This window comes from Canis lupus, chromosome 8 (genome assembly GCF_011100685.1).
Source record: "Canis lupus familiaris isolate Mischka breed German Shepherd chromosome 8, alternate assembly UU_Cfam_GSD_1.0, whole genome shotgun sequence".
NCBI classification, from domain to species: Eukaryota; Metazoa; Chordata; class Mammalia; order Carnivora; family Canidae; genus Canis; species Canis lupus.
The window spans coordinates 6269399-6285246 of NC_049229.1; the positions used below are offsets into that span (position 1 = coordinate 6269399).

The following is a 15848-nucleotide window of genomic DNA, read 5'->3' on the forward strand; positions in this document are numbered from 1 at the left end:
TTTATCTGCTTTATCACCTTTCTCAGGGTGATACTGGCCTCATAGAATGAATTTGGAAGTTCTCCTTCCTTTTCTTTTTTTTGGAATAGTTTGAGAAGAACAGGTATTAACTCTTCTTTTAAATGCTTGGTAGAATTCACCTGTGAAGCCATCTGGCTCTGGACTTTTATTTCTTGTGAGTTTTTGATTACTGGTTCAATTTCTTCACTGGTTATTGTTCTGTTCAAGTTTTCTATTTCTTCCGGTTTCAGTTTTGGTAGTTCATACAAATGGTGTTGGGAAAACCGGACAGCAACATGAAAAGAATGAAACTTTCTCACACTTTCTTATACCATGCACAAAAATAAATAAAAAAATGGATTAATGACCTACACGTGAGACATGAAACCATAAAAATCCTAGAGGAGAACACAGGCAGTAATCTCTTTGATATGGGCCACAGCAACTTCTTTCTAGATATATCTCTCTAGGCAAGGGGAACAAAAGCAAAAATAAACTACTGGGATCTCATCAAAGTAAAAGCTTCTGCATAGCAAAGGAAACAATCAGCAGAACTAAAAGACAATCTACAAAATGGGAGAAGATATTTGCAAGTGAAATATTTGATAAAGGGATAATATCCAAAAATCTATAAAGAACTTATCACACTCAAAACCTAAAAAAACAAATTATTCAATTAAAAACAGGCAGAAGATATTAATAGACAATTTTCCAAAGAAGATGAACAGATGCATGAAAAGTTGCTCAACATCACTGATCATCAGGGAAATACAAATCAAAACTACAATATCACCTCACACCAGTCAGAATGGCTAAAATCAACAACACAAGAAACAACAGATGTTGGCAAGGATGTGGAAAAAGGGAAACTCTCTTGCCCTGTTGGTGGGAATGTAAACTGGTGCAACCACTCTGGAAAACAGCATGGAGGTTCCTCACAAAGTTAAAAATAGAACTACCATACGATCCATCAATCGCAACACTAGGTATTTACCCAAAGAATACAAAAATACTAATTCAAAAGGATTCTTGCATTCCAATGTTTATAGTAAAGTATTATCTACAATAGTCAAATTATGGAACCAGCCATGTATCCAGTGACTGATGAATGCATAAAGAAGATGTGGTATAGATATACAATGGGATATTACCCAGCCATAAAAAGAATTAAATTTTGCCATTTGCAATGACGTGGATGGAGCTAGACTGAAGCGAAATAAAATCAGAGAAATACAAATATCATATGATCTCGCTCATAGTGGGATTGAAGAAACAAACAAAAAAAAAAAAAAAAAGGGAAAAGAAAGAGGAGGCAGGCAAAACCAAGAAGTGAACTATAGAGAACTGATGGTTACCAGAGGGGAGGTGGCTGGGCGTGTGTGGGGGGAATGAATAAAATAGGTGATGGGGATTAAGAAACACACTTGCTATGATAAGTAAATTGTATGGATGTGTTGAATTACTATATTGTACACCTGAAACTAATATTACACTCTATGTTAACTGGGATTTAAATAAATCTTGAAACATTAAAAACATAAATAGAAGAAAAAAGATATACCCTGAAAATGTAAAAAAAAAAAGAGAAAAAAATCACTAAGATTATAATAATAAAATTTTTAAATATGTACTATTTGCCTTTTTCTTAAATTTTCACTGATTATGTTTTTCTATGATAATTTGTAGTTTCTTATTCACTAAGGTTTTGTGGCTAGGCTTTTTTAGTCATAAGAAATGTCGTCAAGTTGGTTCTAAAAGTCCAGAATACAAATATATCTGTGTTTACTTAATTAAGTGATGAGCTGGAACAATTAATAACATGACTAAAATGATAGGTTCTACTGAGTCATAATCACAATTCATAACTGGTGCAATTAACTCCTCTCCCTTGTCTTGCTTCAAGCAATTACATTTTTACCTCAGAATAATTAACTCTAAAAGGTTTTTGGAGATAGTACTTCATTTTACATATTCTTTCAAAGGGCCTTACTTTACTTGTCCCTCTGGCTGTTAGATATGAGAGAGAATGACAGACTGTACACTGCTTTTTTGTGTCTCTCTGGAAGACAGAAAATGAATGATAATCCCCATGAAATTTCTAAAGGCAAATAAAGTTTAACTTAACTATTTTTTACTTAATACATTATTTCATGTTGCCCCTTGAAGCATTATTAGAAGTTTTTATTTCTTCTGATGACTGCTACGTAATTTAAAGATACATCACATCACATTCCAGAGAGGAATACACTTAAGTATAAGAAAAATCAGAAAAATAATCTTTTTATAGGTAAGAACAAGGAAAAGAAAAGCACTTTTAACTATTTCTGTCGAGACGCTAAGCACTCTAGACATAATTATGTCAAAAGAGAAAAATACTAGAAATCAAATAATTATAAATAAACCACAAGGGTTGTAAATGATAAAACACTTTAGGACAGCTTATTATTTACAGATGAAAATAATGTGGAGCACTGTCATCTTAATGCTTACTAAAATATACTTTACTAAAATGAGGTTTAATTTCTGGAAGTCCTATTTGTCTCATTGTCCATGTTTCAAATCATCCAAAGTCTCTTAGAAATTATTATTACTATTACTATTTTAAGCCATCTCTTCTTAGATCAGCTCTTTCAGAGTATATATAATATGATGTTTAGTATTCGTAATTCTGATTAGTGAAAAAATGTATTTGAAACATTTGGGTTTTTAATATGAAAACTAAAGATTTTAATTTTGTATTTTAAAGGTTGTAATATCAATTTAAAAAGTGAAAAACAGGGATGCCTGGGTGGTTCAGCGGTTTAGTGCCTGCTTTTGGCCCAGGGCGTGATCCTGGAGTCCAGTGATCCAGTGCCACATCGGGCTCCCTGCAGGAAGTCTGCTTCTCCCTCTGCCTGTGTCTCTGCTTCTCTCTCTGTGTCTCTTATGAATAAATAAATAAAATCTTTTTTTAAAAAAGTGAAAAATAGCTATGAACATTAAAGTAGGGACTGTGTTCATGGAAGTGAATGATAAAAAGGGACAAGAGATAGGAGAGAGGGAATCAAGAATTGTTTTGGATATTTTAAGTTTGAAATCCCCATCAGACATCTAAGTGGTGATACCAAGTAGGTCCAGAGATCGGAGGAAATTTGAGAGTTAACACCGAGATAATTACGTAAAGCAACAGGAATGGATAGGGTAGTCTAGGAGATGGTGAAAGTAAATAATTCATTAAACAGTGAACAGTAAAGAATTGTGTTTGACAAGAAAATACCCTGCTAAAATAAGTAAAAAATTTTCAAAGTAGATCAGCAAAATTAATCAATAAAAAAAAGTGAACCAGGACTGGTCTTTCTTAAAAAAAAAATGTAGGGCAGTATATTGCCTTTTGGAGATCACACTATAGTATACATTAAATTATAAAATGAGCATAATCTTTACCTTAGTTTCTCTCTTCTTGTGATCCTTCTGGGAAATAATCCAAAACACAGAAAACATCATACGCACAGAACAGTGCACAGGCACTATATGCAGTTGTAAAATAATGTGGAAAATAACACAAAATCCTAAAATATGTTTGGTTTGGATTAAATAGTGTAAAATTATATGCAGGTAAAACAAATGACAGGAATAATAGAGGCTGAATTTCAGGTGTGTTTTTTTTCCTTTACCATATAAACTTTTCCCTTATTTTAATATTTTAAAAGCAATGTAACAAAAGGAAATAACAAAATTACTCCCAAATTAGGATGCTGAATAAATAAATCCTGCAAAAGCAAAATAAACGGATGAGCACTGGTTGTTATGCTATATGTTGGCAAATTGAATTCCAATAAAAAAATACAAAAAAAAGCAAAATAAACAATTTATTTAAAATAGTTTTAGTACATTTCTGCTATTCACTACACAATTATTTATTCAGTGCCTATTATATACTATGCACTGTTCCAGATGTTGAAGATTTTATAGAAGTAAATAAAAAGGATAAGATCTCACCCTTACGAAGGTTACAGTTAGATGATATAAAGACTACTTAATATTGAAATTTATATTATAAAATTAGCTGAGAAATGAGAGAAAGGAGATTTAGAATATTCTTTTAAATTTTAAGATAAGGAACTTTAAAATAACAGTTTTAAATAAGACTCATGTAATTAAAATAAATGCCTGTTTACAAAAACCACAAAGGTAATTTTGGAATTTAAAGCCTTTTAAAATTCTGAGTTTATTCATGGATTGATTTGACACACTAAGATATAACCAAACTAATTAGATATTTTTAGAAATAAATGTCTCAACTATGTTTGAAAAGACTGATGTGCCATATTTCTTACATGATTTAAGATATTACTGAAATCAAATGTCAGTGCTTGTAGGTATTTTAAATTTACTAATCATGCTAATACCACATTTCTTATATTTAGTTTTATCAACTATTTTTCTGAAGCCATAATACATGTTTGCAGTTCAGAATCTTACTCGTAAAGTTTGATAATTTACTGTCACAAATGACTATTGTTAAGAAAATGAAAATTTCACGAATTATTATTTGATTAACACTTGGGATAAACAAATATTAACTAAACATAAGGCTACAAAATAATGTCTGTAGCTTAACAAACTTTATTATTAGTCACAAAAATAAGCTTTTCCCCTATATATGGACTGAAGAGGTTCACTTCTAATATTTAATTAATCATAAATAAAAATAAATTAATTTTATAACTTCTATTATTTGGCTAAAAACAATTTGCAGTTAGTTAATGAAATAGAATATTTCCTTTTCCAAAAAATATTTTCAAAGATTAAGTGAAAAAACTATCATCTAATTGAAGAAAAAACAATAGTTAAATCAAATGCTTAATAAAATGAATTATAAAGCCATTAGGTTCAGAAGAAAAGATGTAAAACATCAACTTAGGATCTCCTAGAATATTCCTTAATCAAAGATAAAAAATTAGAAAAGCCAACAAGGAGAAGTAACTTTTTATTCTATAGAGAGTAGGAATAAAATTCTCTAATCTGGCAAAACTACTCTTGTTTGAAAGAACATGTAAAGACATTCATTCCTATTTCTAAAGATTGTAAAAAGAAAATTAAAATGTCGAAAATAAGCTTGATAACTATCCCTTTTATGTGGCTTTATTTGAAAGATTAGAAAAAAATTCTATTGAGCTGTACACATACACACACACACACAGCAAGAAGACTGATACAGGGCAGCCCCCGTGGCACAGCGGTTTAGTGCCTCCTGCAGCCTGGGGTGTGATCCTGGAGACCCAGGATCCAGTCCCATGTGAGGCTTCCTGTATGGATCCTGCTTCTCCCTCTGCCTGTGTCTCTGCCTCTCTCTCTCTCTGTGTGTGTCTCTATGAATAAATAAAATCTTAAAAAAAAAAAAAAAGAAGAAGACTGATACACATTCTGGAATAAAGAGCATTAAGAGCTTCTATCTAAATGCGTGTATAACGTTCTGTCTAGAGAACATGCTGTGGTATAAGAACTACTATAGCCACGACTGCAAGGAAAACGTTGATAAGATACATAAACCACTTTTACCTAGGAGGTAGTCCAGAAAGACAGAGTATTACAAATCTGTCACTTTCTTCAATCAAAATAACTGAAAAACCCGAGACTTTCCATAAACATGAATATATCCTCAGATGAAATCATACCTCAAAAGAGACTTTGGAAGGTCATATAATCTGGTATTTACCATATAGCATGTTATGAAAATATAAATTATGTGCTTTCAGCAGCAATTCTTAACTTGCCCTCTGATTTATCCCAACACTGGGTGTGAAGAACACTATCTACAGCATAGCAAACTAACAAACTTAGAAGTTTGCAATGGAATGAATATGGTCAGGAAGTACTCATTTAATCCTTTTCCATAATTTTGGGCAAGAGTATTGCTAAATCATCTTAAAAAAATATTACTGTAATCTGCATATAAAGATCCCCAAGGTAAGAGAACTCCTAAACATACCTGATAATCGTCAAAGGCTACTACTGGTATCTGAAAAGATAATCATCCTTTGTATAATAACCCTTCAGATTTAAATTATACTGTTAGTAAATACTAGTTAGTAAATTCTAGTTAGTAAATTCTACCATTCTCAATGCTGAACCTAATACCTACCCTTCAGCTTTTGCACAAATCAAGTATTTTTTCTTTAATAATTTTCAGATAAAGTGTGTTATCTCATGAAAAAAGTCTTGATAAAGTTTGAGAGAAGCAGCATTGTATAGTACACAATCATCATGATTTGAGTCAACTACGATGCAGTTTTCATACAGTAAACAGCTTCAGAAAGCATTTCTCTAGCTCTTTAAATATAGACGTCCAATCTTGTGCTAGCCCTGTTAAATAAGTATCTCCATAGGTAATTTTGATTGAAGCTAGGACTGAGAACCTTTGAGAGATGAATTAAGAAAGAATGAAGAAAACTATCACAAATATCAATCATTTAATTTGACATAACTTTAAAATATGAAAGTTTTCATTTCTTTATAGTCATTAAGTGCCTCCTCCAGGCCTGAACCCTTTCTCATGACCCTTCTTGAAAATCCTCAATAAAGCAATCCGCAACTAGAAAAAGAAGGAACCAAGTAGCTCAAACAGATATATAATGTCAAAGACAGTCCAATTTTCCTCTTGGGAAATTCCCACTTTATATTCTTAAAAGCGGAGTATATACCACAACTGAAGTCATTATTTTCTCCATCTTGTTTTACATTCTCATAGTTAAGATTTTAAAAACAAAGTAGAGATATAAACAGAGTAAGTTAAAAATGTTCATATTTCTTGTCATCACCCTGATAATACATGAACTCAAGATGTTTTTTGACTATTAAACATAGGGCCATATGTTTCTTACCAGCTTAATATTCTTTAGATAATATATTACAAACACTATTCTAGGCCAATTTATGAGGCTCTAACTCATTACTTTTAATAGCTTCACCACATAATATTCTGCAATACCATAATTTATTCAGTTACTCTCCTGTTAAGAGGTCAGGCTGTTTCCTAACTTTTGCCAGTGCAAATAATACTGTGATATATACATCCTTGTCTCTATATTCCTATGTATTGGTGCTTTAAGTTTTACTGGATAGAATCTCAAAAGCTGCAATTTTGTAACATTTCTTACATCAACATCGTATAAGAATGATTATTTCCTACATCTGTGCCAGCCACTTTTAATTTATAAACAAATGCATGCACATACACACAGACTTTTGTGTTCCCAATATATGGGTATTATTAACACACATAGAAGTCTATCTAATTGGTAAAAAAAGTATAATCTTGTGATGTTGATTAATATTTCCTTGATGCCTCATGAGGTTAAACATGCTTTCATATGTTCATTGGATATTTTCATTTCCTCTTCTGTAAAGTGCCTTTTCATAATCTTGGCCCTCAAATAAGAAAATTAGGAAGTGGCAAAGATTTGATTTGAAGCCAGGGAATTAGGACTCCAGATCACAGTTCTCTTAACCCCTAAGTGATACTACCTTTCTTAATATATAATAAAATACAGTAAATTTTCATATGTACTTGGATTTCTGAAATCTCTATTATGTTTCACTGGCTAACTTTGTGTTAATTCCACATTCTTTTTATTATGATAGCTTTATAGTAAATTTTAATACTGAATGAAGTATGTCATCTCACAAAATATTATTTTTCTTGATAATTCTTTTTATTATTTTCCTTCATAATTCTTTTTATTAATAGCCTTATGGTAATTCTTAGGCACTTATTTTTCATATGAATATTAAAATCACTTGCCTTTGTTTCTCTCTCCCACAAAACCAAAAAAAATTGGAAGAAAATGAAAATTACAGTACATTTACATCTTACTTTAAAAGTATTGATATTTCTACATTAAATTTTCTCTTCCAAAATTATTTTAAGTCAATTCATTAAGGAAGTATTTTATGTACTTTTCTGAAAACTGTACATTCTCTTAATCGGGGTTCTTATGCTTTTTTGGTTCAATTTATTCTTGGGAGTTTGAAGATTTTGATATGTATATAATATACATTAAGAAACTACGCTCAAATATTAGTGATTTCTTTAATATTGGCAATTTCATAAGGCTCTACTTAGTAGTAAGCAAAGTATATAAACTCCAACATATATAGTAAAATCAGTAAGTTCACTTAAAAAGAACATTTTGATTTCATTGTTTTCCTAGAACTTTCTTAAATACACTTCTAAAGAACACTTCCTGACATTTCATGTGCGTGCGCGTGCGCACACACACACACACACACAAACACTGAAGGATATGAAAATTAATTTTGATGGTTGGAGAATTATAACGATTGAGATAAGAGATAAAAGCTTGACTGGCTTTCAAACTGTATTCTGAGTAAAACAGAAGTCTGAAGAAGGCTATGTCCCTTTCACGTAACCTCTCTATTCAATACAGAAACACATAAATCCAGAGAACAAACTGGTGTTTCCAGAAAGAGGGAGGTGGAAGAATAGGTGAAATAGGTGAAGAGGATTTAGAATTACAGACTTCCAGTTATAGAATAAATGAGTCACAGAGATGAAAAGTACAGCATAGGGAATAGGGCCAATAGTATTGTAATAACATTCTATGGTCTATGGTAACAACTGTAACTCCATTTTTCATAGAATTTCCAATCACCATGTTGAGCACCTGAAACATTGTATATCAACTATACTTAAGTAATAAAAATTTTAAAAGCACACTTTATCCAGTTGGTTTATATTTTTAAAGAACTTATGCTGAAAATGTCATTTGAGGGATTTTCAAAAATAAACAGTTTTAAACATATAGGCTATAAGCCTATTCTTCCTCCTAATACTAGTCATTCAACAAGTATTTACTGAGAACCTATTATGTTCCAGATTGGTGCTTTTGATACATGAGATAATAAAACAAAGATCCCTGTTCTCATGCAACTTACTTTCTAGAAAAGGAGAGAGACAATACACAGCAAATACGACAATACACAAAGTATATGGTATTCTTTGAGGTGATGGAAAAAACACTTTAAAACACTCCTGTTTTAGTTTTATATAGGGTGGTCAAGTAGGTCTTATTGAGAAGGTGAATTCTGAACTAAGATTGGAGAGCTATAAAGGTATTAGCCAAGAAGATCTGAGATAAAGAATTTCATGCAGAGAGAGAGAGAGAAAAGCAAGAGCAAAATACTGAGGCTAGACCATGCCTAATGCCTTCAAGGAAAAGCAAGCAGGTCAATTTGGCTGTGGCAGAGTGAGTGAGGACGTGAGGTAGGAAATGAAGTGAAAGAGGTAATGTGACAAGGGCCAGATCTTGTAAGTTAATGGGTATTATTTTGGTGATTTTGTGTTTTACTGAGTGAAATGGGCAACTATTACAGGTATAGGCAAAGGAAAAAAAAAAGACTGATACATTTTAAAAGGAATACAGAGTTTGTGGAGAAAAGACTTTTGGAGACCAAGAGGAGAAAGGCAGGAAACTCTACAAGGAAGCTGTTGCAATAATTCATGCTTGGACTAAGGTAGCAGCAGATGTAATGAGAAGTGATTAAGATTGTATATGCTTTTTTAAAAGTAGAGGCACTATTATTTCTTATAGGAACTGGATTTGGGGTACAAAAGAAATAAATGAGGTGAAACCAAGATTTCTGGTCTAAGCAAGTGGATGTATAGCATTGTCTTCTACTGAGATAGAAAAAGGGGATATAGATGGAGCAGGCTTGGGATAGTTTTTGGATTGTTGAATTTAAAATGTCCATTAGATATGAAAGTGGAAACTGCTGCATGGAAAACTGAATACAGTCTATCATTTCATTGTGATATCTGGATTAGAGATAAGTATGAACCCAAGTTATGTGGAATCTGAATTTTAAGGGACATCTCTGGGAAATATATTCAAAATTTTGAACATAAAATTAGGTATAGCATCTTGTAATAAGTTTGTGGAGGTGAGAAATCTTAAGGTTTAATTAAGCTTCATTGGTTCATAGGAAACCTGCCTCACACTGAAAACATAAATTTTGCAGGTTGTCAGCATATGAAAGCCATGATATTAGATGAGGAGAAAGAAAAGTATGAACCCAGAGGTCATCTCAACTATTAAGATATGGGGCATTCCCAACATTAAGTGGGATGAGAAGAGGAACTAGCAAAGGATTCTGAGACAGTATATTGTATGATGTAGGAGACAAATCATGAGTGTGAAATATCCTGGAAATCAAGTAAAGAAAGTATATCAAGGAAATGGAAATGATAAATCATGACAAATACCATGGATAGGTCAAGTAACATGTGGATTAAGAACAGACAACTGGAATTAGCAGTGTGGTCATCTCTGGTGTCCTTGGCAAACACAGTTATAGTGGAATGAAGGCAAAAATCTTCCTGGAGTGGATTTAAGAAAGAATGGGAAGAGGGATATTGGAAAACAGTACAGAAAATAATTTGTGAATTTTGCTACAAAGGAGTATAAGGCGTAGGGCATTAGCTGGTGGGAGAAGTGGGATAAAAAGAAGTTTTGTCTTTTAAGATGGGAGAAAAAAGACATATATGTATGCTATGGGAATGTGTCCACAGAGACAAAAATCGTGAAAGTTAAAGGAGAAAGAAGGTAGAACTGCTGAAGGGAATTCCTTGAGTAAAGGAAAAAGGATAAGATTTAATGTATAGCTAAAATTACTGGCTTTACGTAGAAGGTAAGATAATAGAAGAGAATGTAGAATATGTGGGTATAAATACTGGCTCAGTAAGTAGATGTGTTGGTGTGAGTTTGTGGACGTTTTCTTTTGATTGTTTCAATTTTCTCAGTAAAGTAGGAAGTAAGGTTGTCGGTTGGGAGTGAGGATGGAGTAAGAGATATTAGAAGGTTTGATAGAGGAATTTTTAGATTGGCCCCATGATCTCTGCCTCCTTGGTGCTACATTTTGTGCAATTCCCTCCATGTGAATGAGGGTGAAAATTGTGACTTGATTCTAATCAACAGAATGTGGCAAAAAGATGGAATGTCAGTACTGTGGTTAGGTTATATTGTATGGCAAAGGTGGTAAGAAGTCACTCCTGTGATTAAACTCCATCTTGCTAGCACACACTGGAGAAAGATTCTTCTGCTGGCTTTGCAGGATGAAAATAGCCATGGTGCAAAGTACCTACTGTAGAGAGGGTCAATCTGCAGGGAACTTGGGAGACCTCTAGAATATGACGGTTGCCTCTTGCCAATAAACAGTAAGAAGTCAGGATCTCAGTCAGACAACTGCAAGGAACTAAATGCTACCATCAACCTGGATCCACTTTAAAGCACATTAGGCTCTAGTCAAGCTTCTAGATGAGAATGTACTCCAACTGACACTTTGATTGCAGTTTTGTGAGACCACGAACATAGAACTCAGTGAAGCAGTGCCTAGACTCTTGACCTTTGGAAACTATAAGAAAACAAAGGGGTGCAACATATGAGTTGCCTATTTTTATGTTTTATTATATTTTGGTATATAGTTATCAAATTTATCAGTAAACAAACAAATGTCAATAAAGCACATATTTCTGCAATCATTATTTTTCTTTTTACTTGTCATGAAGAATCCCAGGAGAGCTGACAATCAGGAACCTAAAATTAAGGGTGGAATTTAATTTTTGGCACCACTAACTGATTAACAAAACCATTTTGTTGAATTTTGAAGTGACTGAAAAATGTAATAATAACTTAGAACTGATGATCAAACCCAACTCATTGCTTTTTAATTTCTTTATAAGTTTTTTGAAAACACATTGCTTAAAGCATCTAATTATATTTATTGTATCTTTTTATTTGCTTCATATTTACAATTCCATATATAAGAAATTTCAATGTTGCACCTTATAATAGGCAATACATGCAAAAAAAAGTCCTAACTTTTCTTTCTCATTAGGGGAATAATAGCAATTTGCTTTATCATTAGACAACATAAACCTTAGTACTCTCACTAGAGAAGAAAATAACTGTAGAATAGTTTAAACTATCTTAAAAAGCATACAGAGACTTCTATTACAGAAATATTTTGGAGTTAAAAAAGCAGTTGGATTCTCAGCAACTAGTATCTGAGAATCCTTCTTTAAAGATAAAACTCAGTTTTCATAAGCTACATGTTATGTTATTTACCACCTTACAGAATACTTTCTTTTTCATATCACTTATAAGATACTTTAGAAAAAATAAATTAAACATAAACTATCATTTAAGGTTAACATCACATTCTAGACACTGTAACACAATGAATTTCTTTTTTTCTTCAAACCCTATGAGATGCTATTGTTATTTGAATTTCACAAAAGGGGAAAGTGAAAACCCAATTTACTCAGCAAATAAGTGCCAGAACAAGGATTTGGATCATAAGCAATTTGGCACCAGTTTTGACTTACAACTATCATTCTGCAGGACTTCTCATATGATAGTCCTTCAGTTTTCAGGGGGAAATTATTATAGACCCACAACACTGTAGTTATAATCTGCCAGTCTGATCTGTGGAAATAGTCTGACCTGTATAAACAGAGGGCAGAAAAACTAAAATTTAGTATGTACTGAAACACATAATCATTTTTAAAAGAATAGGAAAAGTTTTTGAATTTTGAAACTGCAATAAAACTTACTCCTCAGTGTATTTTCTTTGCTTTTTTACTTTTTTTTTTTTTTTTTTTTTTGCGTATTAGTAGTTCCTCAGACCTTTTTATCATATTACGGTGACAATGGGACATCATTGTAACATAGACAAACTATTCTGAAAATAGAACTCAATCATAACTCATTTAGTTGTTATTGATGAAAATAACACAATCAATTGGACATATTTTATATATATATATTTTGTATATATTTATATATATTTATATTGTTTTATAAAAGTTCACAAGGAAAAAAGTTTATAGTTTGGTAGTTTATATACAGAGTACCATATTAGTTGTAATACATAAAAGTAATTTTCTTATAGTTTTAAATGTTCATTTTAATTATGGAGATTTTAAGATTATCATATTGGAACCCATTTTTCTATCTTGGTTAGCCTTACAGATCTATGCTAACAGAGTGTGAATTTGAATCTACTGGGAAATACTAAGGGAATAAAATGATTACAAACTACATAAGGATGGGTGATGACTACAATTCCTTTAATAAACTTAAGAATCTTGTTTGGTTCTTCTTTTATATTTTGCCTCATGTTATCCAGGAGATATTATGCTTGTTTGCATAAAAAAAGAAGAATTCAGAATATAAATAAAATATATTTAACAAATATAACTGAGTATAGTGGACAGAGTATGAAATCACAATGAATTATTATTTCAAACAGAAAACTATTAGAATTGGCAGAGGTGGATACAGTATGATATCTAGACGGTAAAAATATTAGTAAGCTCCAATGTATAAATTAGCCTTTTAAAGAAATCATTTAATAAAAATTCATGTGTTCAAATAAAATAAATAAAATACAAATCTAACTTCAAAGACAAAATTATTGAGATAGTTTTCCTTTTCAGATCCAAGATTGTTTATGTTGTACGTTGAGAAAACGCCTTAGTTTTTTTTTTTTTTTTTTTTTTTTATTGCTGCTGCACTCATTTGTCTTATTTTTGTTTGGAAAATAAAGAATAAGGTACAAGAGAAATATTAAAACAATAAAGTTACTTGTTCCAACAGTTTTCTATATCATGTAATTAAAGTTCATTTAAGAGATAAGGTAAATATAGAGAAAATATATAAATACTTTTTAATCTCATGCATTAATATTACAAGCTTCATTCTCACCTTACGTTGTATCATTTCTTTCAACTAGAAGTGCTGGGATTCATCACTAGAGATGTGTAGTATTTTAACTAATTTATTGGGGCTAAAATGTGAGTATTATAAAGTAGTTTTGTCTAAAGGGAATGCTACTGCATAACATGAAAATCAAGCTCCTACTATAGAATAACATAATACCCTATGTTAGTTTTGCTTCCAGCTATTATTTTAATATTTTTCCTGAGGCTGCAAAAGTATTAGACTCAATAAATAAGCAAAATAATTCTGATAGTCTTAGATTACATGCAAAAGGCACATTTAATATAGTTAGCAAATATAGTTCAAAGTTAATAATTTATTGATCAATTATAAGAAAAATATATTTACAAGATAAGCTTTTGTTTGATAATCAAATAATACCATAAGGCTTTGTATTAGAGAAAAAGTAGAAATATTAAAGAAAATAACATCTGTCACCTAAATGAAGCTCAACTCAGACAAAATGAAAATGTGTTTAATCATTTTAATGAATATATTTTTCAACATTTGTCAAGTACAGTATGGCTCTGAATTACATAAAATAGTTTAGATAATATACTTAAATGTGCCAAAAATAACTACAGTTTTGAAAAATGACCTACAAATATTTAGTACCAAAACAATCATCAAATCAAACTAATATATTTCTAATTGCAAAGTTTGCCACTCCACCAAAGAAAATGCTTGTATTAAATGAGAGAAAATAATACCATTTCCTAAGTTGTAAAACAGAATTAAAACTATAACAAACACCAATTTTCTGTTATTTTTAGATCGCTAGAAATGTTTTTCATTGAAAGTGAGAATTGTTTATATAGTGAGGCATGTCTGAAATAAAAAACAAATGAAAATGCATTCACTTTTAAAGATATACCTTTGCTCAATAAGTCATATTTATACATTTTTTTACATATATGATATCTTAACTTATATATCAGTAATCCTAGGAAGAAACAATAATGGAGATTATAAACAGTGACTCAATAAATAACCCACAGAGCTCCATAAAGTCATAATTTTAAGGGAAAATCCAAAATTCAAGGAGTCTACAATCTGAATATATTTTTGTTATGTAAGTTAAAAAATGCATATAAATTTTCAGGAATAATTGATATTTCTTTCTCAGGTTATTTGGAATCTGATCATGGTGCACATATGTGAATGAACGAATACATCCTTAACCCACCATTATCTTTTTCTCCAGTGTGCAGGCAATCACCCGTGAAAAGTATGGTGTAGATGACAGGATGATACTGTACCTGATTAGCTCTGGAGGTGGTCATGGGATCAGATGGAGAGGACTTGGTGGTAGTTGGGGAAGATGGCAATGTCTGGGAACAAAGCAGTTCAGGAGCAAATCAACCTTTAAAAGCCTTAAACTGATTATTTAAATAAAACAAAATAAAATAAAATGTAATATAACGAGAACAAAATCCTATGAACAAATTTTTCTCCTACTCATTCAAATTTAATGGAATTTAAGATTAATTAAGTAACTAATGCATGTAAATATGCATGCATAAGCATGTAAAAATAAATTCATGACTTGAAATCATGGTGGTGACTGATAAAAATTCACATGAGTATTAAAGGTATCCTGACCATATTCATGAATAGTAATCTCTTTTCTTTCCCTCTTGTTTGCTTGGGGGAAAAGAGATGTCAAACAAAAATTCAAGAAATTCAATGAGTAAAACTGAAAGAGTCATCTTCCTATCAATGAATACAGTCCGGGATTGGAAGAAGTGGTGAAATGAAGTTTACTTTGGCATAAAAGCATCCACCTACTTAATATGTTGAACATCACCAACAAGTTGATTCCACATAAATTTAGGGATCCATACTTAAAAGCAACTACATTTGTAGTTCTGAATTCTTAAAGCACATTATCTTTTAAAATAATAATTTTTAATAAATTTAGAGCCCATCTGAAAATGTAAACATTAACCTCATATTAATAAACAAGTAATTAATAGCATTTTAACAAATTGCCATATTTTTATCATTTATGTTTAAAACTAAAAATTTAATATAGATGTGTTGTAGCACCATCAGCCTGTGTTGAAA

The 15848-nt window shown here is 31.3% G+C and overlaps 1 protein-coding gene across 6 annotated transcripts in view; it reads right to left on the reverse strand.

The window, feature by feature from the left end:
* The window catches only part of NOVA1 (NOVA alternative splicing regulator 1), a 149514-nt gene that overhangs the window by 11963 nt on the left and 121703 nt on the right, over positions 1 to 15848 (reverse strand). For 4 of the 6 annotated variants that reach the window (XM_038544368.1, XM_038544370.1, XM_038544373.1 and 1 more), the window contains one exon: positions 15041 to 15112. The exons of the other annotated variants lie outside the window; for them this stretch is intronic. In XM_038544368.1, coding sequence (XP_038400296.1) covers positions 15041 to 15112 — 72 coding nt within the window. The remainder of the gene's footprint in view (positions 1 to 15040; positions 15113 to 15848) is intronic. 6 annotated transcript variants of the gene reach the window in all.